Genomic DNA, 26,567 nt, shown 5'->3' on the forward strand with positions numbered 1-26,567 from the left:
TGTGCTCTAAAGTTAACGATTACTGTTACGATAAAGTTCTGAAGAACGAATGAATGGTTTAGGAGAACTAACAGATCGGCTGAAAAGTTCGTATCGTTTCTATGAGAGGGCGCCACTAGAATTGAATCCATACCATTTTCAATTAGTACCAACCTTCAAAAGATACGTGTATAAATTTGACAGCTGTCTGATTATTAGTTTGTGAGATATTGCATTTTGAGTGAAGCTACTTTTGTTATTGTGAAAAAAATTGAAAAAAAGGAATTTCGTGTGTTGATGAAACACTACTTTTTGATGAAAAAAAGTGCCGCCGATACCAAAAAATGGCTTGATGAGTGTTATCCAGACTCTGCACCGGGCGAAGCAATAATTCGTAAGTGATTTGCAAAATTTCGTACTGGTCATATGAGCACCGAAGACGATGAACGCAGTGGACGTCCATAAGAGGCTGTTACCGATGAAAACGTGAAAAATATCCACAAAATGATTTTCAATGACCGTAAAGTGAAGTTGATCGAGATAGCTGACACCCTAAAGATATCAAAGGAACGTGTTGGACATATTATTCACGAATATTTGGATATGAGAAAGCTTTGTGCAAAATGGGTGCCGCGTGAGCTCACAATCGATCAAAAACAACAACGAATTGATGATTCTGAGCAGTGTTTGGAACTGTTATATCGAAATAAAACCGATTTTTTTTCGTCGATATATAACAATGGACGAAACATGGCTCCATCACTTCACTCCGGAGTCCAATCGACAGTCAGCTGAGTGGACTGCACGCGATGAACCGAACCCAAAGCGTGGAAAGACTCAACAATCGGCCGGTAAGGTTATGGCGTCTGTATTTTGGGATTCGCATGGTATAATTTTCATCGACTACCTTGAAAAGAGAAAGACCATCAACAGTGACTATTATATAGCGTTATTAGAGCGTTTGAAGGACGAAATTTAAAAAAAAACGGCCTCATTTGAAGAAGAAAAAAGTTTTGTTTCATCAAGACAATGCACCGTGTCACAAGTCGATGAAAACCATGCTGAAATTGAACAAATTGGGCTTCGAATTGCTCCCTCATCCATCGTATTCTCCAGATTTGTCCCCCAGTGACTTTTTCCTGTTCTCAGACCTCAAGAGAATGCTCGCTGGTAAAAAATTTAGAAGCAATGAGGAGGTAATCGCTGAAACTGAGGCCTATTTTGAGGCAAAGGACGAATCGTACTACAAAAATGGTATCGAAAAGTTGGAAGATCGCTATAATCGCTGTATCGCCTCTGATCAGGCCCGTACCCAGGATTTCATTTCGGGAGGGGCCCAAAGATTAAAAATAATGTTATTGAAGATTGTTTATGTACCTCATTCTCGGTGTGCCTTTCACGGCTGTTTTTAACATACACTTTTCCACTGGAACTGCTATTGTATTACATTCCATTACGTTTACTGTCTTGTTATTTCTGTAGCACATGTCTGAAACATTCTAAATAATTATATGTTCTTGATTTCGGGAGGGGCCAGGGCCCCTCGGGCCCCCCCTCTGGGTACGTGACTGCCTCTGATGGCAATTATGTTGAATAATAAAAACGAATTTTGGCAAAAAAAATGTGTGTTTCTATTAAACGATACGAACTTTTCAGCCGAACAGTTAGCTCTTTCGGTAGACCTACCCAGTTCTGAACGGTTTGTTGAAATGAACTGTTTTGCCCATCTCTAGTACCGATATACAGTTGCTAACACTGATAAACACTGATAACACTGAAATAAACGTCGGTTCGGGAGAACCTCCTTCGCGCCGGGGAGCTCTTCGTCGGATTAGTCTAGATTCTTCGTCGGGGACTAGACGAGTAGTACGTAAAACTGTTAGGATCGTCGGGGCGCCAGTGAACCGGAAGCTATCCTCCAACCATAATCACTGGATCGACCCAGGCATCCTCTCGGTCGGGCGTTGACGGGTATCGAAAGCGTAAGTTTCGGGAGAACCTCCTTCGTCGGGGAACTCTTCGTAGGTGTAGGCTAGATCATTCGGCGGGGCTAGTCAAGTAGTCGCCACAACACCGATTCGAGTCGTCGAGGCGCCAGCGAACCGGAAGCCATGCTTCAACCGGAATCACGGGACCGACCTCGGCACTCCATCGGGTGTCTCGTGTGGTGTAAGAGAGGACTCGGTGTCGGGAGAATCTCCTTCACCGGGGAACTCTCCGTCGGTATAGTCTAGATCCTTTGTCGGGGACTAGATGAGTAGATCGTCGCGTGGTACCGTTAGGATCATCTGAGCGTCAGTGAACCGGAAGTCACGCTCCAACCGGAATCATTGGATCGACTTAGGCATCTTCTCGGTCGGGTCGTAGACGTGTACCGTAAGCGTTGACTCGAGAGGACATCCCTCGTCGGGGAACCCTCCGTCGGTGTAGACTAGATCTTTTGGCGGAGACTAGTCGAGTAGTTCCGCGACGTAGCATCAGTTTTGGGTCGTCGAGGCGCCAGTGAACTGGAAGTTACCCTCCAACCGGCATCACTGGACCGACCTCGTCATCCAACTGGTCGATCCCTCGAGATCAGGATGCTGATCCCCATTCTGCATAAATCTGGGGAGGGTGCTGTGAGCACCAAATGCCTTCCACCCCGAAGTAATACCTAGCGGTAGTGCCGGGGAGGTAGGGTTGGAGATCCAAGGTGTTTTAGTGGGTAGTTCCAATCAACAGTTGGGTAGTCCTGTGGAGAGTCCCACACTCCGTGCGTAAACGCATTTCACCTAGTAAAAAAAACACTGATGCATTGTATTCCGATTATGGTTAGGAATTGACATTATGAGAACCGTAAACTACTCGGGCAAGTTTTATCAGAACAGTATGTAGGCACAACGGAATGATTTTATTCGTCATTTCGAACGTATACCGAGAAGCAAAACATCACATTTATTTCCTATTCCAGATCAAAGAATTAGAATAGGATTTTTAAAATTGAATTTAGGATGATTTCAACAACTTGACTCACGGTGAAACAACTTTTGTAAAACGACCCGTATAAATGAACCACATTTCTTCCATTTTATTGCAAAGCAAAACCTTAGTATTACATTCCTCTTATGGAATTTACCTTCTGTTTTAACAAACTACGAAGCCGATTCAGAGCGCACAGAACTATTGTATGGCTGATGCTACGCTCCTACTCCGTTCTGTAGCAACTTGCCTCAAATTCGCATTTTTGTGCTTTAGTCTTTTTCATAATGATACAGTATAATTGTTCTGAGTGCACTAATGGCGACTAATCTGATTTATTTTCATTACGATTAACTGCATCGAAAAATACTCGAAGGCGAACCTATCCATTTTCCTGAGTTTTGTTTTCGCTATGCTGCCGGAACAATTATGCTTGGAATCAGGGATGCCAAGTGTTAAAGAATAAAGTCTAAAAGAAAAAGTCTGACGAAATCTGGCATCATGTATGTTAACAAAAAAAGTTCCATTTGCTTCTTAAAACTCATCTTCGACTTGTTAGTAAATTAAGATCTCGTGCATAGACACTTGAAGCTCCAAACTGACGTAAAATTTTACTCTGCTTGAGCGGAACTGTGTAATTATACTGTGGCGCATAGTTTTATGTCGATTTTAAATCAATCGTTCGGATTTTAAACCATTTGTCTTTATGTTGATCTTAAACCATTTGTTTCTTTTTTCATGCACATATTCGAATTTAAAATGAATTTAAAGTTACTTCACAGTTTTTGTCGTGAATACGACTTACTTTACTATGGGGTGCCTTTTCAAAATTTACCCTCTGAGAGAGTGATAAGTTTTTGATCGTGAATATCTCTTGTTGTATCTAACGAATCAACATAATTTTTGCTACATGCCATCGGAAATATGATCACAATTTTATGATAAAATTTTCAGTTGTGTGACATAATCTCAAATAGTTCAAAATTAACTTCTCTGAAATGTTTGGTATAAACGAGTATCAAAGAGGATAATTCATATGGCGTGTTTGCCTTTCTCGTATTTTGAAAGCTCATAGCTCAGTGATCTGTGGAAGGATTTACATAATCTAACTACCAATAGAATCGAAATTTTTCAACTTAAACGTGTATAGCAAAAGCATTGAAGTATTTCAATAGTACACTATTGGGGCGGGTATAGCGTGATGGGATCGTCGATGCCTTTCACGCAGCCCGCCTGGGTTCGATTCCCAACCCCGCACATAGGGTCAGAAAGATTTTCTGGTCCGAAGAGGCGAATGACCTAAGATGTTAAAGCCTCTATAATTGAAATAAAATAGTACACTATTGAAAAACCTATCTCATTTGACCCATGTCAACACCATCCAATCAGAACGCGTTCTGAGGAAGAGAAGAAAATAGCTGCTGCTGTACAACAAATCGTTCAAGAAAAATGTTCCGAAAAGTGGTGAATATCGTAGTGAGTTCCTCAATTTGGTCCTTCTGAATGCTAGAAACGAATTCCTACAGCATATTGACAGTTTCTTTCAATAAATTATGCAAATCCGAAATGATATAATCGACATTAAAATTCTATATGCGGCTATTTTTATAGCCGTTAGGACCGCCCATTAGTGAAAAAGCTACAAACGAAATCACATAAAAGGAAATCTCTTAACAAAAATTGAATCAGTTTGGATTTTATCGCCACTGCGAGCAGATGTGTTTTGTGTCGCCTGCACAGCTAGTTTCGCTTCCGACAAGAGCGATTACGTCACAGCTGCTAGTCATTTCGATGGATGAAAAAGAGGAGTTGGAGTTGGAGAGCATTATAAAAAATCAGCCGTTCTAATGGCTCTAAAAGTTTTCTGAAGAACTATTAGGATGTGTTGTTAGCAAATCGAAAGAAAATATCCTCAGTTTAGTGCAAATGTAGAACAGTTTGGTTAGATTTTTGCACTTTTCGCTGTGTGAAATTCACAGTAATCGAGATCAAGTGAAGCCTTCTTTGTTTTTGCGAAAAGGGGAATGCTTGCATAATTCATACAATTGATCAACTAATTGATATTCGGAAGTGTTAAGGAACATGTCATTTGTTTTCGTATTCACGACATCCAGTTATGTCTCTGACATTACCCACCCGCCTTTTTTTATATTTCAATATATCTCAAAATAAGAACCACGTGTAAATTTAAATTTACAGTTTTATTCATTTAAAAATCAAAGCATCCAAATTTAGTTTAACATCGATGATGGTTCCAAACAAATTTTCGATTGAACTAATGTCTTTTGATAGTACTGTTGATCTAAATGTCGTGTAATTGCACTATTTCTTTCTGTATATCTTCATTATCACAAATCCACCTACTTAACCAAAATTTATCCTCGGTAGTAGGTAATATATAACGAATTTAGTTTAAAATATGATGGGTCTAAATGATGAAAAAAAACATAATTTTTGCGTTCTATCGTTCAACAAAATAAACTCCAACGTTTTTCGTATACAAAGCATCATTTGAACAACATATTGTAATTTTTCGTGGTGAAATATTGAGAAATAAGTCGATTTTTTTTGTATTGGATCTCGTTGTCACCCTTTTTCTAAGGGGAGAGGAGCTTCTATTTCCCTCCTGCGAGGACAGTTTTTTCGTAGTTCGTGTCGTCATCCATTGCCGTAGTATTGTTGTTGATTTCGTTGCTAGTTGCTGTAGATGCGCCTTGTTGTACATTGTTGTTGCTGGTTGGTTTGATGGTAAGCTGTTAACTGCAGCTGGTGTACTTTGTTCTATAGGGAATACGTTGGATGGTTTCGTTGAAGGGGATACTTCCCTGTTGTTGGTGACTGTCACAGGTGTACTGGGGTTGCTTGGGGTTGGTGTGAAGGAAGCACCGTTGTCCTTTGGTATAGTTGTCTCCTTGTCCGGTTTATCACATGACTTACCGTAGTGAACAGCTTTTTGGCAATATTGACATGTGGCCATCTGATTGTCATAGGTAACAAGTGATTTGCACGGGATTCTTGTATCCTGATCGAAAGTTACATAAGAAGGTATAGGCCTTTTCAAGCGCATGCGTAACAAACGTACGCCATTTAGAATACCGGGGAAAAAGTTCTTCCACTTTTCTTTTTCGATAGAGAGAATCTCTCCGTATTGGGACATAGTTTTACGAATATAAGGATCGATGACGCTTGAGGGAAGATCATGCACACGCACTTCTATAGGGATCAGGGTCATTTCGCCGAAAGCCATTTCGCCTAAAACCGTTTCGCCGAAAGCCATTTCGTCGAATGGGTCACTTCGCCGAATCCTGAAAACGTCTTGAAATCGTAATTGGAATTGAATTAATTTAAAGACAAACGAAAGATGATAGCGTTAACGCCTGTTTTGTTGCCCTACCATTGTATTTGCCAAGAAAACTTGTTGACTATTAGCTACTAAGCATCAAAGCAATTGCATAGGTGTATCTACCAGGCAAACGTAGGTGGTATTTTCTGTTTGTTAAGTGAAAATGAAAAAATATCTAATGCGGCTACGCCACATCGTTTTGGTTCATGTGCTGTCCGACCTCGCTACCGCTCGTTCGGACCTAACTAAAGCAAAGAAACCTAGCTTTGAGTAGACCGGGCAAACGAGACGGTTACAGGTTTGTATGCAAGATGCCGCCGCTTCCGACGGCGGGTCGGCGGCCTACTCAGCATCTTAGCTCCGGTTATGTGGCTACGCCACATCAGTTATACAGAAGGCATAACATGCATGAGATATTATCCTTTCGGTTAAATGACCCTTTCGGCGAAACGACTTCCGGCGAAATGACCTATTCGGCGAAACAATTTTCGGCGAAATGGCATTCGGCGAAACGACTTTCGGCGAAATAGCTTTCTTTCTATAGCACTATCTTCCACATATACTGGAATGTTGTACTTAATGTTCTCGTGCTCCACATAGTGCACATTGTTATTGTCTTTTGCGAATTGAATTGCATCTTACTCTTTATAAAACTGGATGTAAACAACATTATTTGTCTTATTGCATTGAAGTAAATGCACACGTTTAATATCAAGATGCATTGGTCCTTAAGCAAACCTTCAAGTTCTCGTATCGAAGGTCGAATGTTTCACTGCCTGAAGTCAACAATAATTGTATTCTTTCGTACCGGTGGTAGCCTTTGTTCGTTTGGTTCAATCATTTTCGAGGTCGTTCTATTGTTCACTACACTATACTGTACTTGGTTTCTTCTGTCCCGAACGTAAGCGGTTTTGTTTTATAGACTGACTTGGATGAGATGTGAAAGCGAACTGACCTAGACCCCAACGTTTCTGTTTATTTTTTTTAAATTTTATTCATTTTTGGTAGTTGTTTGAAGTCAAAAGTACGATTTTTCGAGAAAAAATCTGCCATTTTGTAGCTGCAAAACCTTCCGAAAGTAACAAACAACGAAAAGGAAAACGTTGGAGTCTGGTATTTTGCATGTAGAAAGTGTGTGCAAAATTTGAAAAAAAAATCGTGTTTAAAGTTTGTTGTCCATATAATAAATGAAAACAATTTACTACTCAAGGGAGCCCGATAGGGTTCAGCATTTTCAAAAAATCATATTTTTTTTTCTTTTGTATTTTGTTATAATGAAACATTTGAAGAATGTTTTCAAGTCAATCGAAGCAGAAATCTTGGGCATGTACGCCGAGGTCTTACTTCTTCGCAGTATGAAATAAGCAAAGATAAAGGCCCATAACTTGCTGAGCTTTATTCCGATAGGTTTGAAAATTTCACAGAATATTCTTTAAGTGTTTCACTATAAGAAAATACAAAAAATAAACTAAATGATTTTTCAAAAGTGTTAGACCCAACCCGCCCCTTAATGAGTTGCAGTGTAGCATGTACTTCAGGCTAGAAAAATTTCTCGAAATTATTTCAACTCTAACTTCTTAATTCTCACCATTCAAATTAAAACATCAAGTTTCAATTTTGAGGTTTTGAACTAAATTATATAAAAAAAGGATTCGATAGACTTGAATTTACGTTTCGCCTTAGACTCATCAGTGCGTAGTTTATGTTGAACTGTTACCTCCGACCTGGAGGTTCAACATAAACCGCTTTGTTGATATAACACCTAAGTGTTATATCAAAACTAACGTTCCGGAAGTAAAATTGGTTATGTGCACCTAGCATAAATTAGGGGGTAAAAACCCTTTGCCCCTTAAACTTTCCATTAGATAGACGTTTAGTTTTTCGTTGATTTTTTAAGTGCATCATAAATTATCTCAAATTATCTCTTTGACACCATTTTTGGTTCAATTATCAGTTTCCGAGCTACGACAGTCTGGACGATTTTATGAGTATTATTGATAGTTTCTAAAAAGCTTGTTGAATTTCCACAACTGACGTGGTCATCGGCCAAATGAGTTTCAATCAAATATTTGAGCAACATAATCTTCGTAAACGTCGTAATTGTGAAACCAACAGCTCATTTAGAGCACCGACTACTGGATCACCGTAATCAACAATTTCTGCTGGATGAATGAGCACCGATAGATGAGACATACAAGGGCATAGAATTCAATATCACAAAACATTTTTCACCGATAGATACATTCTCAGTCTTGCTCACTCTACTGATGCTGTGCACGCGTCTGTTAGTGTGATTAAAGAACCCTCGTAGCATCGTACATATCGGCTTTTCAGAGAATAAACATTGTTCTGGTCCTTTTTGCTCACTACAAGAGTGAATCCAGGGAACGGGAAATGAATTATGAAAACGAAACAATAGAATTCACGATTTATGAGCAGCGCTTCGATGCTGGACTGGGAGATTACCGGTGAAGCTGGGCATGTATGTCCTGAAAGCACCACCCTCCCGAGCAGGTGAATTTCAACAATTTCGCCTTCATCTCTACGGTGCGAAGATCGTTTTATCGTTTGAACGCTGAAAGATGACAACAGTCTGCTTGGCGCTGTTTGCCATACGGAACTCCTTGGTTGGCTTGAGCTATTGAGTCAAGGTGTAGTAATCCCAGCGAATGTTTTCTATTTTGCACGGTAGATTCCTTGCGGAAGGTACAACTATATGTTATCATTGGAATTTAAATTGTTTGGTTTTCGGAATATGTTCAGTGGCTTTTTGATGTTACTTTCAATGTTCTTTCATAGAAAGTGCTGAAGGGGATGCACAAATTTAAACTATATAGGTAATATCTTTTCAACCGTTTGAGCTAAGCGATAGTAACAAAATATGCTGCTGGCTTTTAACTGTACCGGATTAGAGTAAGTGCGCTATCATAATGCAACAAATGTTCTATATATGATATTATTTTCTCATACTCCTCTGAAGGTACCATGTTTTCTGCTATATAATACCGTGCAATATTGGTTGTTGTGGAGATTGAACCAGTGTTGCAAAACCATACACTGATTCACGGAAATGGTACTCGATTTATTTTCTCTACCCACCTATTGAATGCTGGTGCTCGCGTTTCTAATAATAATAATTACGTTAGGCTGAAAGTAAAGCTCCCTACTGTTTCGGCTTACCAAATAAATCGCAACTTCGTTGTGCAATACTGGAGCGTACTCTCATCTGCAACTCTACTAAATGCCGCCACCAGCAGAAAACATGTTCATCAAATCTGGTGCGAATAATTTCCAACCACGAATCGCTATTCCGTAGCTGATTCGCTCGCGGGAATTTTCATGAAGCATTCCGTTTTGTGGGAGATGTTCCAGTGTTCAGTGAATAAAACAAGGTTTGGGAGAACCATCATGTGGTAACACATTTCAAAATGTTTAATTAAATTTAAAATTATGTGCTTGTTGCGAACATTATCTATGGCTTAGTCAGTGAACTGTGGGTGATCTGTACACGACTTTCCCGTAAAATGACACCAAAAGTGGTTGGCCCTCATACTACCGAAATTTTCTGCCTGTTTGAATCTCTTATTGAAATTAGATAGAATCGGTTCCATTTTATGGTAGTATTTATATTTTCAGAGTTGGAGTTATGAGTGCTTACCAGAAGAATAGAATCATCTCAAAACAATAGCAATTGTATTTACTTTAATTGTGTTTTACTGATTCAATTGAATAGATTTTTGACGTAAAGATTATTCCTGGATATAAATTCAATGTGCAAGCTTTCGGTTTAATTTGAGGATTCGAAAGATGTCCTTATATATGCACACAGACGGAACGATAATTAGAAGAAAAATTTATAATTTTCTTTGAACTAAACACGGAGTTTAGGTTGTCGATGATTAGTTTCACTCTGTAAGTTCACTGGAATACTATTTTCATGAACTAAACATCGAAGCAGAGCTCCTCTGTTAAACGGTTTAAGTTAAGATACAAGAAGTTTTCCGCTTGATGCACACATCGGACAAAAAAGTCTTCGATCTGAAATAGAAAACAATTTTATTTATCGATTTATTCTCCACAAAGAGCTATCCAATCTCTAAAACTGCGTTCCACCATTTCTTCATTATTTTATCGTGAATACGACTTACTTTACTATGGGGTGCCTTTTCAAAATTTACCCTCTGAGAGAGTGATAAGTTTTTGATCGTGAATATCTCTTGTTGTATCTAACGAATCAACATAATTTTTGCTACACGCCATCGGAAATATGATCACAATTTTATGTTAAAATTATCAGTTGTGTGACATAATCTCAAATATTTCAAAATTAAACTTTTCTGAAATGTTTAATATAAACGAGTATCAAAGGGGATAATCCATAACGCGCGTTTGCCTTGCTCGTATTTTTAAAGCTCATAGCTCAGTGATCTGTGAAAGGATTTATATAATCTAACTACCAATAGAATCGAAATTTTTCAACTTAAACGTGTATAGCAAAAGCATTGAAGTATTTCAATAGTACACTATTGAAAAACCTGTCACAATTTGGTCCTTCTGAAAGGCAGGAATGAATCTCGTACAGCATCTTGATAGTTTCTTTCAATGAAGCGCAAATCCGAAATGAAATAATCGAAATTAAAATTCTATATGCTGCTATTTTTATAGCCGTTAGGACCGCCCATTAATGAAAAAGCTACAAACGAAGCCACACAAAAAGAAACCTCTTAACAAAAATTGAATCAGTTTGGATTCTATCGCCACTGCGAGGAGATGTGTTTTGTGTCGTTTGCACAGCTAGTTTCGCTTTCGACAAGAGCGATTACGTCACAGCTGCCAGTCATTTACATTGGTGAAAAAACAACGGAGAGCATTACACAAAATCAGCCGTTCTAATGGCTCTAAAAGTTTTCTAAAGAACTATTAGTATTTGTTGTTCGCAAATCGAAGGTAAATATCCTCAGTTTAGTGTAAATCTAGAACAGTTTGGTTAGATTTGTGCACTTTTCGCTGTATGAAATTCACAGTAATTGAGATCAAGTGAAGCCTTCTTTGTTTTAGCGAAAAATGTGGAAATGGGGAATGTCTCTGACATTACCCACCCGCCTTTTTATACAACTATTTCTTCTAAACCTCAAAACACGCTACAGTCGATGACCCCATCATTCGAAGGAAATCTGAGAACAGAAAACACATTAACGGCTCCCTATTTCATCTGAGCTCCTATTTCCATCTCAACCCTTCACCTTCATTACTTTGAACATGAATAATATTTTACAACCTACCTGAACCAAACTGTGAAAAGTTTTAAAATGATTATAAAAGCTATTGTCACACTTTGCTATTGAAAGAAATGGTTTTAAGTTCTTCGGTTATCGTTTTTTTTTTCATTTAAAATAAACTCACTTTTCAATTTAGGACACATTTTCGTCTCAAGATTTACAGTTCGTCATGTTTATGAATATCTACTTCGTCTCAAAACATGGTCACTATTTCGCACAATTACACTACCATTTAATGCTGGATGGCTTCATAATTAGTAATGTTCACTTACCACTTGTTTAGTTAACGATTTAAAACTTCAAAAACTACCCGACAAACAATAAAAGTCTTTAAAAATATGAGATGAAAGTTTTTCACTTAGTTCACTTGATTGCGCTTTGTTTTCATCTCATTTGGTTTCGCAAAGTTGCCAAGTTTTCTCATATTGTCACAAAAAATAAATTGTTTTTCTTCTTCAAATTCTTATCAAAAAGTATGTTTTTGGTATCCGTGACATTAGATTAATTATATTATTAATATTAATATTTAAATAAAACTGCTTTGGCTTCGAATATTACCAGAAAGAGCGTGTTAAATACTAATGAAATAACCATTGTGGTAAATCTAATAGCACTGGTTTCATTCCGCTATACGTCAACATAACGCTGTGAAGTGTGTGTGTTTCATCGGTTGTGCACAGAGATGCCAGATATTTTCATAGAAAATATGTATTACGTTGCATAGAAAGTTTATAGCTGCTCTATCTGTTTTCACTAATAAAATGATGTTAATCATAATCAATTATCTGCATAAAAGATTTCCACTTTAACATGTGATTTGTCCGTTGATTAATAAACTTTTAAAGAATCACTACAATCAAATACTAATAGATACTCAGAGAGAAAAGTCTAACTTTTTACTTCTCACTTTCGATGAATTTGTACAAATCTCTATTAAATTAAGGAAATCTGTATAAAATCTGTACTTTGATTTAAATCAGTATGCGAACGCAAAAATCTATACAATACACATAAATCTGTATAAATGGCATCTCTGGCTGTACACTTTTTTTGAGAAGAGCTAATGAATAAATAGTAACAATTACATTTTAGTTTTTATTTAAAGTTCACCAAATTAACTTTACAGTAATTAATATCAAGGGGAACGTGCCATTTGAGCCAATTTGTTCTGATTCCTGAAAAATATCGTATGTTGTCTCATAGTTGACATTAGGCCGTTTTTAAGAAGAATTCTGACATTTTGAACCTGAGATTGTAATAGTGGAATATTTTGTTTTGATTGCTGTCGCTAATTTATAGGATGAATAAAGGACCAACGATAGGATGAATACAAAACCTTTGAGATGAAATTATGAGCACAGTAGTAAACATATCAGAAGTGTTTTTAGCTGTTTTATGAATATTTGTTAAATTTTCAAGAAATGTGAATCAATTCTCAATGTGGAGCAAGGCGAATGAATCAGTAATATGAAATAGGACTAGTGATTTTAGTGGCTAAATCGGGATTTGAAGGCGACGTCCTTACAAATGAGATGAAATAAGGAGCCCTTACCCTAGTTGCTGGGAACTAAAACAGGCGAATATAGAGGATGCGGCAGATCGAATTTCGATTCATGCACGGAACGACCTAAATTAGCTCTGCGCCTAATTCGTATTACTGTTTTTGAATTAGTTGATTTTAACAACAAAATTTCCAAAATAACTATAAAATTAGTTAAAATTGAGAATTTACTTTGCTGAAAAAAACTCTTATTTTTAGTGAATGTGTTTAGTTAGAGAATATTTTGGACACAAACCAGCAATATTTCAATCCAACACGAAATTCTCATTGACAACTAATTTCGTTATTAAAATCAAAAAATTTGTTTCTATTTATCTATCACCGTCATTACTGAAGGACAGCACAAAGAAAACAAAAATGAAATAGGTTTTATCAGCCAAAAACTCATGAGAAGTGTCAAAGCAAAACAATCCATTAAAAAGCTAAAAAGTAGAGTCTTGTTGAAACTGTTTGCAAATCGTTTAGTTGTTTTTCGCATGTGTTACGATATATCCATATATAAATTTCTAAACCGATATGTAAAAATGACGTAAACTGTTAGTGGAAAGTGTATTTATTCAGAATTTGTGCGCATTTGAAGCAATTGTGGGTAGTAATGTTTTTACGCGGAACAGTGAAGTGAGTTTCGAATATTGCACTCTAATTGTACACGTCAAATGATGTTTTTTGTATCTTCTAACATTCCGGGCTACGCCGTCCGGTGTGCTACTTGTATTCGGTTTTTGTTTTCCGAGTGCTCATAGTTTTCAGTAAGAGAGTCTATTTCGCGAAGTCGAATAAAGAAAACAGCTATTTAGAAGCAAAATTTTCAAAAATTTTTTTTCTCCAATACAACATCATATTTATACCTGCCAATATAGAAAAGACAACCGCGACTGGAATTTTTTTCGGTAGTATTGTGCCATCTAGTGGCTAGTAGTCATAACGGTGTTAACGTTATTTCGGTGACAGTGCGCCATATAGGTGCAAATTGCAGATGCCAATTCAACCATTCATGTTGGTTGAAAACAACGTTTTATTTCTCTAATTCAACTAAAAAATTAGTTGAATGGGAATGAAGTGTGCTTTAGCTAAGAAATGACAGCACGTTTAATTGGTGAATTCAACTAAAAAAATAACCATTTCAACAAATATTTTATTATTATTAAGGGACTTAGAATTAAAAAATCTAAATTAGCAAAAGTAAGATTTTTTAGTTGTCTCAAAAAATAACTAAATGAAATCAGAAAATCAACTAGTTTTTTCGCCAAAATGCTGATTTCGGTCTTTCCGTGTAGGAATCTACTCACTTTCTTAACGCACTGCTAACTTTGCAAAAGTTTTTACGTGAATACTACTAACTTTACTATGGGGCACCAATTTAAAATTTACCCTCTGAGAGAGGGATAAACCTTTGACAGTGAATATCTCTTGTTGTATCTAACGTATCAACCTTTTTGCCTTTCGCTATAGAAAGGTATTAGAATTGCTGGAAAAACCGACTTTCGAACGGAGCCTCGGAGACCCATAGTGTTATATACCATTCGACTCAGCTCGACGAGATCGGAAAATGTCTGTGTGTGTGTGTATGTGTGTGCACTTTTCGAAGATATTTGAACGCGCTCAATTTTCTCAGAGATGGCTCAACCGATTTTAACAAACTTGGGCTCGTTTGAAAGCTACTGTCGGGCCATTGATCAAGTTCGAAGATCAAATGGCTGTGACTTTTAGTTCCGGAGATATGATTGTATAAGTGACGTAACCGACAAAAAGCGTTGTAATTGAACGCGCTCAATTTTCTCAGAGATGGCTGAACCAATTTTAACAAACATGGGCTCGTTTGAAAACTACTGCCGGGCCATTGATCAAGTTCGAAGACCAAATGGTTGTGACTTTTGGTTCCAGATATATGATGGTATAAGTGACGTAACCGACAAAACACATTGATTTTTATCGCTCTTATTTATATATATATATATATATATATATATATATATATATATATATATATATATATATATATATATATATATATATATATATATATATATATATATAAGGGTGCCAAAATTTTGGGATCACCTCTATTTTCGATCTTGAAAAAGCACCATAGTGGGAGTACATGAAATTTCCAAAATCGAAAATATTTTTTGATGCCGAAACTGTTAAAACTTCATAAAACATTGAAATTTAGTGTCATTTCAAAAAATTTTTTTTTTGAAAAAATCAACTTTCTGGGACTTAGAAAAATTTTCATATCCTAAAAACTCGACTTTTTCAAAAAAATTTTTTTTGAGATGACACTAAATCTCGACGTTTCATGCAATTCTAAGCCTTATGGCATCAAAATGTTTTTTTCGATTTCGAAAATTTCATGTACTCCCCCCTATGGTGATTTTTAAAGATATATGAAAATTCCACTAAGTGGACTGAGAAGGCTTTTTTTTAGATTAGCATCACTGTTCTCATGTGAATGGGCAACGCAAATGTCAAGCACTAGTTTGGAAAAATGATGCTGACTGTGTGACATAAACACTGAAGCATGCTTTTGTGAACCACTCGAATCAATCTGAATCAATTTGTGTCAAAATTGGTATCCGAAATTATTTAATATAAGTATGAAATATATTTTCATGAGACTTTTATGAAAAAAGAGAAAGGCATTATCACACCACTAGGTGGATTAAGAAGGGTTTTTTTTCAAATACCATCGACAACATGGTCAGCAATATATGATCAAATTTTTCAGTTGTATGATATAAGCACAACTCATACAAAATTAGAATTGTCTTAAATGTATGGGATCAACGAGTATCAAAGAGAAAAACTCATAGCGGGTGTTTACCTGTCTCATTCCCGCGACGACGGTTTTGTAGGTAGTAAGCGAGTTATCTACTGGTTGCGTTACTAACTGAGTTAACACTTTATATATTTTATTTATTCTAGCCTCCGCAGTTGACTGCGAAGGAAATAAAGCAAGTGCATCTTAAGTATTTAATCTCGGTTGATGCAGGTCCATAACTGAGTTCCAGTATCAAGAATTCAGTTTCAGAATATAGTTACAGTTCTAAGTTCCGAATCCAGTTGCAGAATCAAGCATTCAGTTCCAGATTTCAGTTTTCAATATTCTCTATTAAAGAAGGTGACAAGCGATTATAAATACACTCTCCTACTCAATGTTTGATCGGAGAAATAGATATAAAGCGAGAAGACTGTTTGATGGACAGAGAGGATGTTTGGATGTAAGGTATCGGGTCGGGTGACGGCCAGGATGTAGACCTTGTTCGATGTACATTCTACTGTGTCTGACTGGCGTTTTAGAGTGACTAAAACAAGATTCAGAGTGACGAAATGGTAGCGCATATGCACGGAATGCATAAGAACGCAGGTTCGAGTCCTGTCTATCAGCGTATCTTTTTCCAATAAATCATCTCTTCTGATAGTTTTTCATTCATTTCGCTTCTCCAATGTATGTTTCCGCTCAGTCATTGCAAAACTGAATATGCTCTTGTTCCTGCGTTGTACATTCGAAGAAAATGGCATCAATATTATGGAGCATCAAACTAACTCGACTAATCGATCCTATTCAGAGCCTCCTCTAACTTTTCGCCAAGAATCCCTACGAAATTTTCTTCCTTTGGTATTACCAAATCTGTATTTTATATATTGGCCTTGTACGCCGTTCGCAATTCACGCAGTGCGCGTCTTGTGTGGGAGAAATCTACGACGGGATTTATTTTGTGCACCGTTCGCAGGATGAGTTTCACATCATTGGCAATTGCATCAATACACAGACGCTGGTCGTTTGTATTAAGGGAAAATACATCGAAACGTGAAAATAAATATGTGTACAAAGTGTTTAAATGTTTGCAAAAAAGTTATGAGAAATTCAACTGTTAAATAATGCAAAAAATCTTTTTGATTCGCAGAATGAATTTCGCACCAATCGAGTGCAAATTAAACCAACAAACAAGCTGATTTGCACTCGAGCAATGCATTTTGGTGACTTTATTGTATCTGGCCTTAATCTGATTTGTGCTTTCGTAGCTCAATTGATAAATGGGTGAAACTTGTGATCTAATGATACTCGGTTCAAGTCCCAGTCGCTTTGTCTGTTCAATATAATAGAATTTAAAGTCATGCAAATTACAAATCGCACATAAAGTTAAATGGTTAAAGCCTTTCGTTACAGATGATTAAACGGAATTTTACAGGCTCCATACGAACTGAGAAGCTGTTACTAAAGGTGGCCTTATTAAACTGCCCTGTTAGTTTCGTTCTTAATGAAAAATACATGAGATTTTATTGTAAATTACCTGAATGCATAAAAAAATTATGTTCCTTCTTTTACTTCTTAATATCGAGAAACTCAAAATCTTTAATCATCGGCTTATAACTAATTTCAAAACTTTTATATTATATCAGCATGCATAGGTAAAAATTTCAACTGCACTCGACGATAAAACATTTACCTATCAACGACAGAAAGCCGTCATTTGCAGCAATTTCATCCGAACAATAGGAAAATTAATTGCAGAGACATAAAAATTAATTCACTTCTTCAACTCTGCACTGCCATACGATACCGGCATCGTAAAATTGCCAACGAACGAATCTAACCCGCAACCGGCGGACGGACGGTTCCGGACAACGGTGACAACAAGCAGCGCCCGGCAGTTCACACTAATGGGGCCTCAAACCCGAACTTCTAGGGCGCATTGGTTGTAGAACTGTCAGCAGCATTCTACCGGTTCCGATTGGCGAGGGATGATTCTGTTGCCCTGCAGTTATTTTCCGAGAGCAACCAAAGTGAACATAAAAGTTCGCCTATGCGTAATAAAAATTCATTCGAAGTGACGTTTATGGACAATCAATTAAATACAGTGGTGATCATTAACATATTTGCAACCGGTGATAATTGTTTTATGCGGTCGGGAGTAGATTCCGGGTTTCTTTCCGGTTTGTGAAATTTTCTTGAATGTCAAAGGGTTTGAATTTAATCTTTGTTTCGATATGCCGGCAATCGAGAATATTAACTTAAATTACTGAGCCATACAAAAGTTGGTATGGAACCAAGGCGAAGTCACCATCAGACAATGAAAATTTTTGTCTAAAACGCCTACGAAAAGAATAAATTCCGTTTTTTCTTTGAATAATTGCAGTCTTTACTTATTTTTTTTTTCATTTTTAGCGTGTTTTTTGGGGTGCCAGTAACCGAACACCTCTTTTGAAATGGCCTAAATTTATCACTTTACTGAATTGATAATAAAGTTTTTTCAATCAAATGAATCAACTTAGTCTCTTAGTCAGTTGTTAGCTAGGGACTTTAGCTTTCCATTGATATTTATATGTCTGAATAATGTGCACTTAGTCAGAAGTTATAAGCTTAAAATAAAAAGGGTACCGGTAACCGAACACTCTCCCCTACCTTTTAATAGATTTGAACAACTTGTTGTATGGACAGATTTTGACTGCGTTGATCACCTAATTCCACATCCGCTTGGTTTCGACCTGGATATGTATCTTTATTAGTGAACCGAAACGAGGAAATAATAAAATAATTTTTCAAACTGTTTCGTCTGAAGATTTTTTCCATTTTACCACGTTAACGAAGATGAAAGTTTTCCCAAACTTTGTGTCGATTTTTCAAAATCCATATTCGATTGCATAAATAAATACTTTTGCACAAATCGGTGTTCAAATCCTTAGAATCAGTCGATATAGTAGTGACAATACTTTTGATCGTGTAATGGAACTTCATCGGATTGACGAAAATATTGTCGAAACACCAAAACTGCTCATCAATCCAACAATTCTGTCTCTGCAAAGAAGAAACTGTGCTATGAACTCTTCTCTCAATGTTTCAATATTCAGTTGCTATATTTAAAGCTCTAAACGCTAGAAAAATGCGATCACAAGGTACCGAGACATTTGCATTGACGCTATCGACAATACTTTGGATTGACAATAGAACGCCGGGAAAGACCAGTGTAAACATCCAGCGTTTCCGGATCACCCGTCGAATCACGTCCTGTTACTATAACCGAGACTAAAGTTTTATTTCATATTTAAAGCAAAGTCTTGGCATTACATTCCTTTTTTGGAATTTGGCCTTTCTGTTTCAACAGACTTCGCAGCCGATTCATATAGCGTACAGAATTATTGCATGGCTAGTACTATGGATTCTACTGACGCTAAGAAATTTCATATTTACCAAGACGGGAATAGTTGATAACTTGGAGAAATTGAACTACATACCCGAAGACACTACATATTAGTTAAGAAATAGAATTTTGAGATTGTTTTGTTCCGATGATTACTTGCTGTACATTTAGGCAAAATTATCTTCGAAAATTATAAGCACACATAAGGATCAGAAAGATGTGGTGCATCATGAGCTTTTCAAATCTGTCGAAACTTTAATAACTAATATAAATGATCAATTTGATCTATGAATTGATCGAAAATCGACTCGAATGAGCCAGAAGACACGGCAAAGTAATTTTGATACACGACTATGCAGCTGCAAATAAAGTAAAATCGGTTCAGGAAACTTAGCTTCAGCACTTGACTTCAGCTCTTGACTAGGAATTGCTACCCCACGCGTCGTATTCATTAAACTTGGCCCTTCCGACTACCGTTTATTTCCATTTTATACCGATATACCTGGTAAAGCACAGCATTTTAAAAACATTTGAAAATATTCAGACAGAAAGACACACGCGTTAAAATACAGCCAAACACACTGACAAAATTCTCTTCTCAACCCACCTAGTGGCGGTATAATGCCTTTCTCTCCTTTGTTTACCATTTTGCCTTTCTCATATAGAAAGGTTATGCAACCACTGTGAAAACCGACTTTTGAATCGAGGCCCGGAGGGCCGAGTGTCATATATCATTCGACTCAGTTCGTCGAGATTACAATATGTCTGTGTGTGTATGTATGTATGTATGTGTGTGTGACAAATCAAGTCACTCAATTTTCTCAGAGATGGCTGAACCGATTTTCACAAACTTGGATTCAAATGAAAGGTCCCATACAAAGTTCCTGAGTTTCATATGGATCCGATTTCCGGTTCCGGAACTACAGGGTGATATGCACCAAAAAAATGAAAAAAATATTCACACACGTTTCTCAAAGATGGCTCAACCGATTTTCACAAACTTAGATTTAAATGAAAAGTCTTATAGCCTTATATAATTTTCCTGAGTTTCATTTGGATCCCACTTCCAGTTCCGGAATTACGAGGAAATATGGGAAATTTTATGAAAAAATATGCAATCAATTTTCTCGGAAATTTCTTGACCAATTTTCACAAACTAAGAAGCAAATAAAAGGTCTTGAAATTCTTTAAAAAGTCCCCGAAAAGTTGATCCAGATCCGACTTTCGGTTCCGGTATTACAGTGCGGTTGGTGAAAATTTTTAATTTCATGAGTATTTTTTCACAAGCGATGGCGAAACGAGGTGCACATTTTTATTAAACTTACTGCTAAATTGATGCAGTTGACGGATCTTATCAGTTAGTGATTATATCAAACTACGTAGGGACTACTAGTCCCCGGTTTCCGCTTCCGAAAGCACCGGTAATAGTGAAGAAAATCTCCTAAAACGGAACTCACGTCGATTTCTCAGCAACGGTTAAACCGTTTTTCACGACTCATGATTCAAATTAAAGCTCTGATTGTCTTTAAATATACTGTGCAATTTCATCCGGATCCGACTTCCGGTTCCGAAATTATAGGACGATGAGTGTCAAAACATTCAAATTCAAAGAATGATGCAGAAGAACGGGTATAGCGTGATGGGTAAGTCGATGCGTTTCACGCTGCCCACCTGGGTTCGATTCCCAACCCCGCACATAGGGTCCGAGTACTTTTCTGGTCCGAAGAGGTGAATGACAACAATGTTAAAACCTCTATAATCGAAAAAATAATGACGATCCAAAACTGGTACGCAACGGTACGTGCGACTTTGCTCCATTCACAGCGTGCTTTGTTCAATTTCGTATAGCGTGTAGGGATGCCAGATTAAAATTCATATTCAGGTTAAAAATATGTAAATTTCTAATCCTTTTATTGAATTTGTATCTACTTGTTAGTTTAATTACAAGATCATGAAAACGATGTTTTTCTATAAAAGTACACCTATTGCCTTTCTTATATAGAAAGTTTATGCAATCACTTGAAAAATTTACTTGTGAAAATTGACCCAGAGGGCTAAGTGTTCTATATTATTTGACACAGTTCATCGAGCTGAGCAATGTATGTGGCTATGTGTGAGTATGTGTCAAATAATGTTACTCATAAAAAAATCTCGTAATCCTGTAGGTTGCTATTGAATTTCACACCGTCATTTAGAGCGACGAAGGGTAAAATTCTTCTAGATTTGGCTTAAAACTGATTCAATTTGTAGGCTATACAGTTGTGTTCAAAATAATAGCAATTTTTCTGTCGATTCTTTGAGAAGTACATCGCTTCCGGCCACGACGTTCAGTCTTCTCTTTCCATTTTAAAGCATTACTGATCATTTTAGCGTAGCACCCGATTATTTCCTGCACTTCTTTGTAAGTTTTACCTCCACCAATCAAGGATTTGATGCAGTTCTGTTTTTCCTCTGTGCAATGCTTACCACGACCCATTATTCTGCAATTCAATAATTACAAACATGTTTTCCCTTCTTATTGTCTATATTCTTAATCTTATCGGTAGAGAAAATAACGAAAAAGTTAATAAAATTCCCACAAACCAGCAGTTTACAATAAAATTTTCGACACTGCTATTATTTTGAACAGGAAAAAATTGCCACTTCAAATGGTAATTACAAAAATATACGCTAATCAAAATGTATAGGTTGCAAACAATACCTATTTACGAATTGGGATATCACTACTACATATTAAGGTAGTTGGTTAGCTAAACCGATGACGCACACATAAATAATATTCAAACTAAAAAAGTGTGATGGTGCACTGCTATTTTTTTAACACAACTGTATTGGTTACTTACTAAACGAACCGACTTCCGCTATACTGGTTCCAAGATCCTGGTTCCAGAAGTACCAGAAGTAGTAGTCAAAAAGTTTAAAACGAGACTCACTCAATTTTCACAGAGATGATTTGATCGATTTCCACAAACAGGCTCAAATAAAAGTTCCTACAGTCTTATAGGTTGCTGTTTAATTTCATCCGGATTCGATTTCCGGTTCCAGAACTATAGGGTAATCATTTAGTGCGACGATGCAAAATAAAGAAAAATTCTTATCAACTTGACATAACTGTTTAGAATTTGAAAAGGTTCTTATTTTATTTAAGATTGAAAAAAAATTTCTTCACAAAATCTTCTGGTGATATTTCTGAAAATATTAGTAATATGAGAAAACCATCATTACACCACTAGGTGGATTAAAACAGGTTTTCTCTAGTAATGATCTCATTGAATTTTTTTTTCATTGAGCTAAGTTTTGACACAAGGACTCATTGAGTCGATAGAAAATAGTATGGTTGGTTACTTATGCCATTTATACAATTATATCTCTGAAACCGAAAGTGTTCACTATTTGACCTTCAAACTTGAATTATGACTCAATAGTAAACATTTAGAAGTTTGTTAGTTTGTGAAAAAAGCACATATTTTGTTTCTATTTCTTCAGTGCTTGAAGTAGTTTAAATTGAACTGTTAACTCCGCCTAGCAGTTTAATGTTCTCCTAAAGGTTCACATTCTGCGACGTCCAGTAATATGTTGTCACTTTTTTTTATTTAAAAGATATTTTTATTCAGGCCTATTTGCGCACAAGCTTTACGTGGCCGATTGAGCCGGTTTTTGAAATATTTTTTTTTTGAGTTGGATCTCGTTGTCACCTTTTTTCTAGGGGGAGAGGAGCTTCCATTTCCCTCCTGCGAGGATTGAGGGGCACTTTGTTCGTGGTTCGTCTCGCCATCCATTGCCGCATCGATAGTATTGTTGTCGATTTCCGTCTTCTTTTCGTTGCTAGTTGCTGCAGATGCACCATTTTGTACATTGGTTGCAATTGCTGGTTAGTTGGAGGGTAAGTTGTTAACTGCGGCTGGTGTACTTAGTTCTATAGGGGATGATGATGGATTCGTTGAAGGGGATGCTTCATTGTTGTTGGTGGCTGTCACAGGTGTACTGGGGTTGCTTGGGGTTGGTGTGAAGGAGGTACCGTTGTCCTTTGGTGTGGTTGTCTCCTTGTCCAGTTTATCACATGGCTTAACGTAGTGAACATCTTTTTGCCAATATTGACATGTGGCCATCTGATTGTCATAGGTAACAAGTGAATTGCACGAGATTCTTGTATCCTGACCGAATGTCACATAAGAAGGTATAGGCCTTCTTAAGCGCATGCGTAACAAACGTACGCCATTTAGAATACCGGGGAAAAAGTTCTTCCACTTTTCTTTTTCGATAGAGAGAATCTCTCCGTATTGGGACATAGTTTTGCGAATACATGAATCGGTGACGCTTGAGGGAAGATCATGCACACGCACTTCTATAACACTATCTTCCATATATACTGGAATGTTGTACTTAATGTTCTCGTGCTCCACATAGTGCACATTGTTATTGTCTTTTGCGAATTGAATTGCATCCAACTCTTTATATTAAAACTGGATGTAAACAACATTATTTGTCTTATTGCATTGAAGTAAATGCACACGTTTAATGTCAAGATGCATTTGCTCCTTAAGCAAACCTTCAAGTTCTCGTATCGAAGGTCGAATTTTGCACTGTGTGAAGTCAACAACAATTGCATTCTTTCGTCTCGGCGGTAGCTTTTGTTCGTTTGGTTCACTCATGTCGAGGTCGTTCTATTGTTCACTACACAATACTGTACTTGGTTTCTTCTGTCCCGAACGTAAGCGGTTTTGTTTTGTCGACTGACTTGGATGAGATGTGAAACCGAACTGTTGAAATCAGTTGACCTGTTTCTGAGAAAATTGATCGAAAAAAGAAAAAGAGTGCGTCTTGTCGGTTATGTGACTATATCTCTGGAATCGAATGTGACTGCTAGTTGATCTTCGAACTCGATCAAGTACCAAATAACAGCTTTCAAACGAACCCAAGTTTGATGAAATTGGTTTAGCCATCTATGAGAAAATTGAACGGACAGAATAATCTTTGAAAAATGCACACCCAGACATTTTTCGATTTCGTCGTGGTGAGTCGAATGGTATACAACACTGGATGTCTCTGGGGCTCCGATCATAAATCAGTTTTTCCTGCCATTCAATTAAACTGTCTGACCCTTTTCAATACACAATTCAAACAAATTAAAATAAATATGAAAAAAATACACAGTGTCCTGTTTCAATTTAGATTTCTAAGATATTTTTCACTAGCACCGAGAGAACGAACGATTGTGCTGCAACCGTTTTGCTATATAAACACAAAATATCAGGCAAGTTTCCGATAAACAATTTATCGTTTACTACATTCATTTTACTTGAATGTTGCTGTCGTCGTCGTTGTCGTTGTCGCTATTGTCTCCAGTGTCGAGGGATGTCATATATAAGGTATTGGTTGGGGGGGGGGGGGGCTGATGTAATAATTCTGTCAAGACTCTTACACCCTTCGATTTTACATTCACCGCTACAATATTGTAACCGTAGTTTCTAGTTGGCGTGTTGTAGGGAAATATATGATTTTCCTGCATTGATGACAGTACAAGTCTGCCTTTAGTGGATAGCAATTGAACTTCGCCGTTCTGCTTCTTACGGTTATTTGCTATCTAGAAAATATTGGTATAATTTCACCTCGCTTGGAATGTAATATCGTATGTCAAATATGAGGGTAAAAGTCACAAGTCATTACAGCATTTTGGTTTTTATGCGTCGGTAATGTAACTAATTTAATTTTATTTGAAACAAAAAAATACCGTTCTTATTAACCAGGAGCAATGTCACTGATAAAACATTTTCTCTCTTTACCTTTTTTCAGATTTCTGTCTGTGATGACTACAGCTTACCGATAGACTTTGTCAAAAAGAGACCGTCCAGTTTTGATCCCTGCCTGGCGGAACGTTTTCCCGACAATTGGGCATCCCCCAGTCCACAATCCGAGCACGTAAGTATAGACAGATGGATGCTGCTCCACATTTAGTGAGCAGCGGAATAATAGCGAATGGATCTGTTGCCTGACAAAATCAAATATTTCCACACTCCAGTGAAAGCACAACTGTCGTGGGGATCATTGGGGCTGCGTTTTAATCACAAACACTCGACCGGTTCGGTACCTCCTGCAATGCTGCTCCCGGATAGCAAAGTAGGATTTACGGAAACAACATCAGCGGGATAGAAATCAAAGTCAAAAGAAGTATCCCTCGTTCTTCGCTGTAGAAAATGGAAATGGTGCCTGTGGCGCGAATAATTACTTTTTAAATGGACAAAAAATTGAACTACCATAATTTAATTCAATTAGAGTTTAATTAAAGCGCTAATAAATTGCACTTCTCTGCCAGTCGGGGGAAATGTTTTTCTAATGCGATGGTGACCGGGAAATCTATTTTGCTGTTATTAGAAACGAAGAAGCAAGCATGGGTCGGTCTGTTGTTTTGTTAGATTTTTTTATCAATGGACAGATCGCTACAAACATTCATTGAATAAAAGACTATGTTTCACGACGAAATTCAGGATTATTAGCCCCGATTCAGCTATAACTAACCGCCGAATGCCAAAATGGTATGTTATTCAATTCTTCATGAATATCTACTATGCACATTACTATGCACATCCATGGTAAGAAAAACGATGAGATCTGAAAAGCATAACATTTTCACTCAAGAATTCAAAATACTCAAATCACTACTTTGGGATGAAGCCGGTCGGTCGATATTCATAAAAAGAAACTCGATCGTAGAAGTGGATGTACGAAAGTTTTTCGGACGTTCGAGTGAAGTGGGCAGATTTCTTGTTGTGCGATTCACCCAGTTCCTCCCCTTTTCGCTCATTTATATATCTAGAAATCTGTGTTTCACCACATCGGCTATTGTGCAATGGAAAATTTGATTTTTTTTTTCTTATTTTTTCCCATTCATATTGAAATTTGAATAGGGAATATTTTTTTATTCATAATTGGTTTCCTCAAGGTTTGGGCCTTAGTACTGAATATTAAATACGAACAATTCAAAGAAATCGTTTTGGGATTTTCTACAACGCAATATTAAACAGGGTAATATAAGAAAGTTCGTAGATGTAGTGAGCTACAGCTAGCTATGAAATGCTTTATACCATTCCAAAAAATCTTTGGCGTAGTGACAAGGTCTATGGCTGTGTAGGAATGGTAATAATCGCTTATTTACTTATTTACTTGCTTACCGTTCCAGTAGAGATGAAGCCTTGGGATGCTTACTACAGCTGCAAATTGCCTGCTAAATCAAATATTTTTTTTGGAAAACTTGAACTTTCCATATGTATAGATCCGGATTCTCATGGCGGCCGCAAACAATTGCT

The 26,567-nt window shown here is 37.1% G+C and overlaps 1 protein-coding gene across 3 annotated transcripts in view; it reads left to right on the forward strand.

Annotated features, from left to right (window-relative positions):
* LOC131435075 (uncharacterized) overlaps nucleotides 1–26,567 on the forward strand; it is a 397,241-nt gene that overhangs the window by 338,488 nt on the left and 32,186 nt on the right. For all 3 annotated transcript variants that reach the window (XM_058602576.1, XM_058602574.1, XM_058602577.1), the window contains one exon: nucleotides 25,057–25,182. In XM_058602576.1, coding sequence (XP_058458559.1) covers nucleotides 25,057–25,182 — 126 coding nt within the window. The remainder of the gene's footprint in view (nucleotides 1–25,056; nucleotides 25,183–26,567) is intronic.

This window comes from Malaya genurostris, chromosome 3 (assembly GCF_030247185.1).
Source record: "Malaya genurostris strain Urasoe2022 chromosome 3, Malgen_1.1, whole genome shotgun sequence".
In the NCBI taxonomy this organism is placed as follows: Eukaryota; Metazoa; Arthropoda; class Insecta; order Diptera; family Culicidae; genus Malaya; species Malaya genurostris.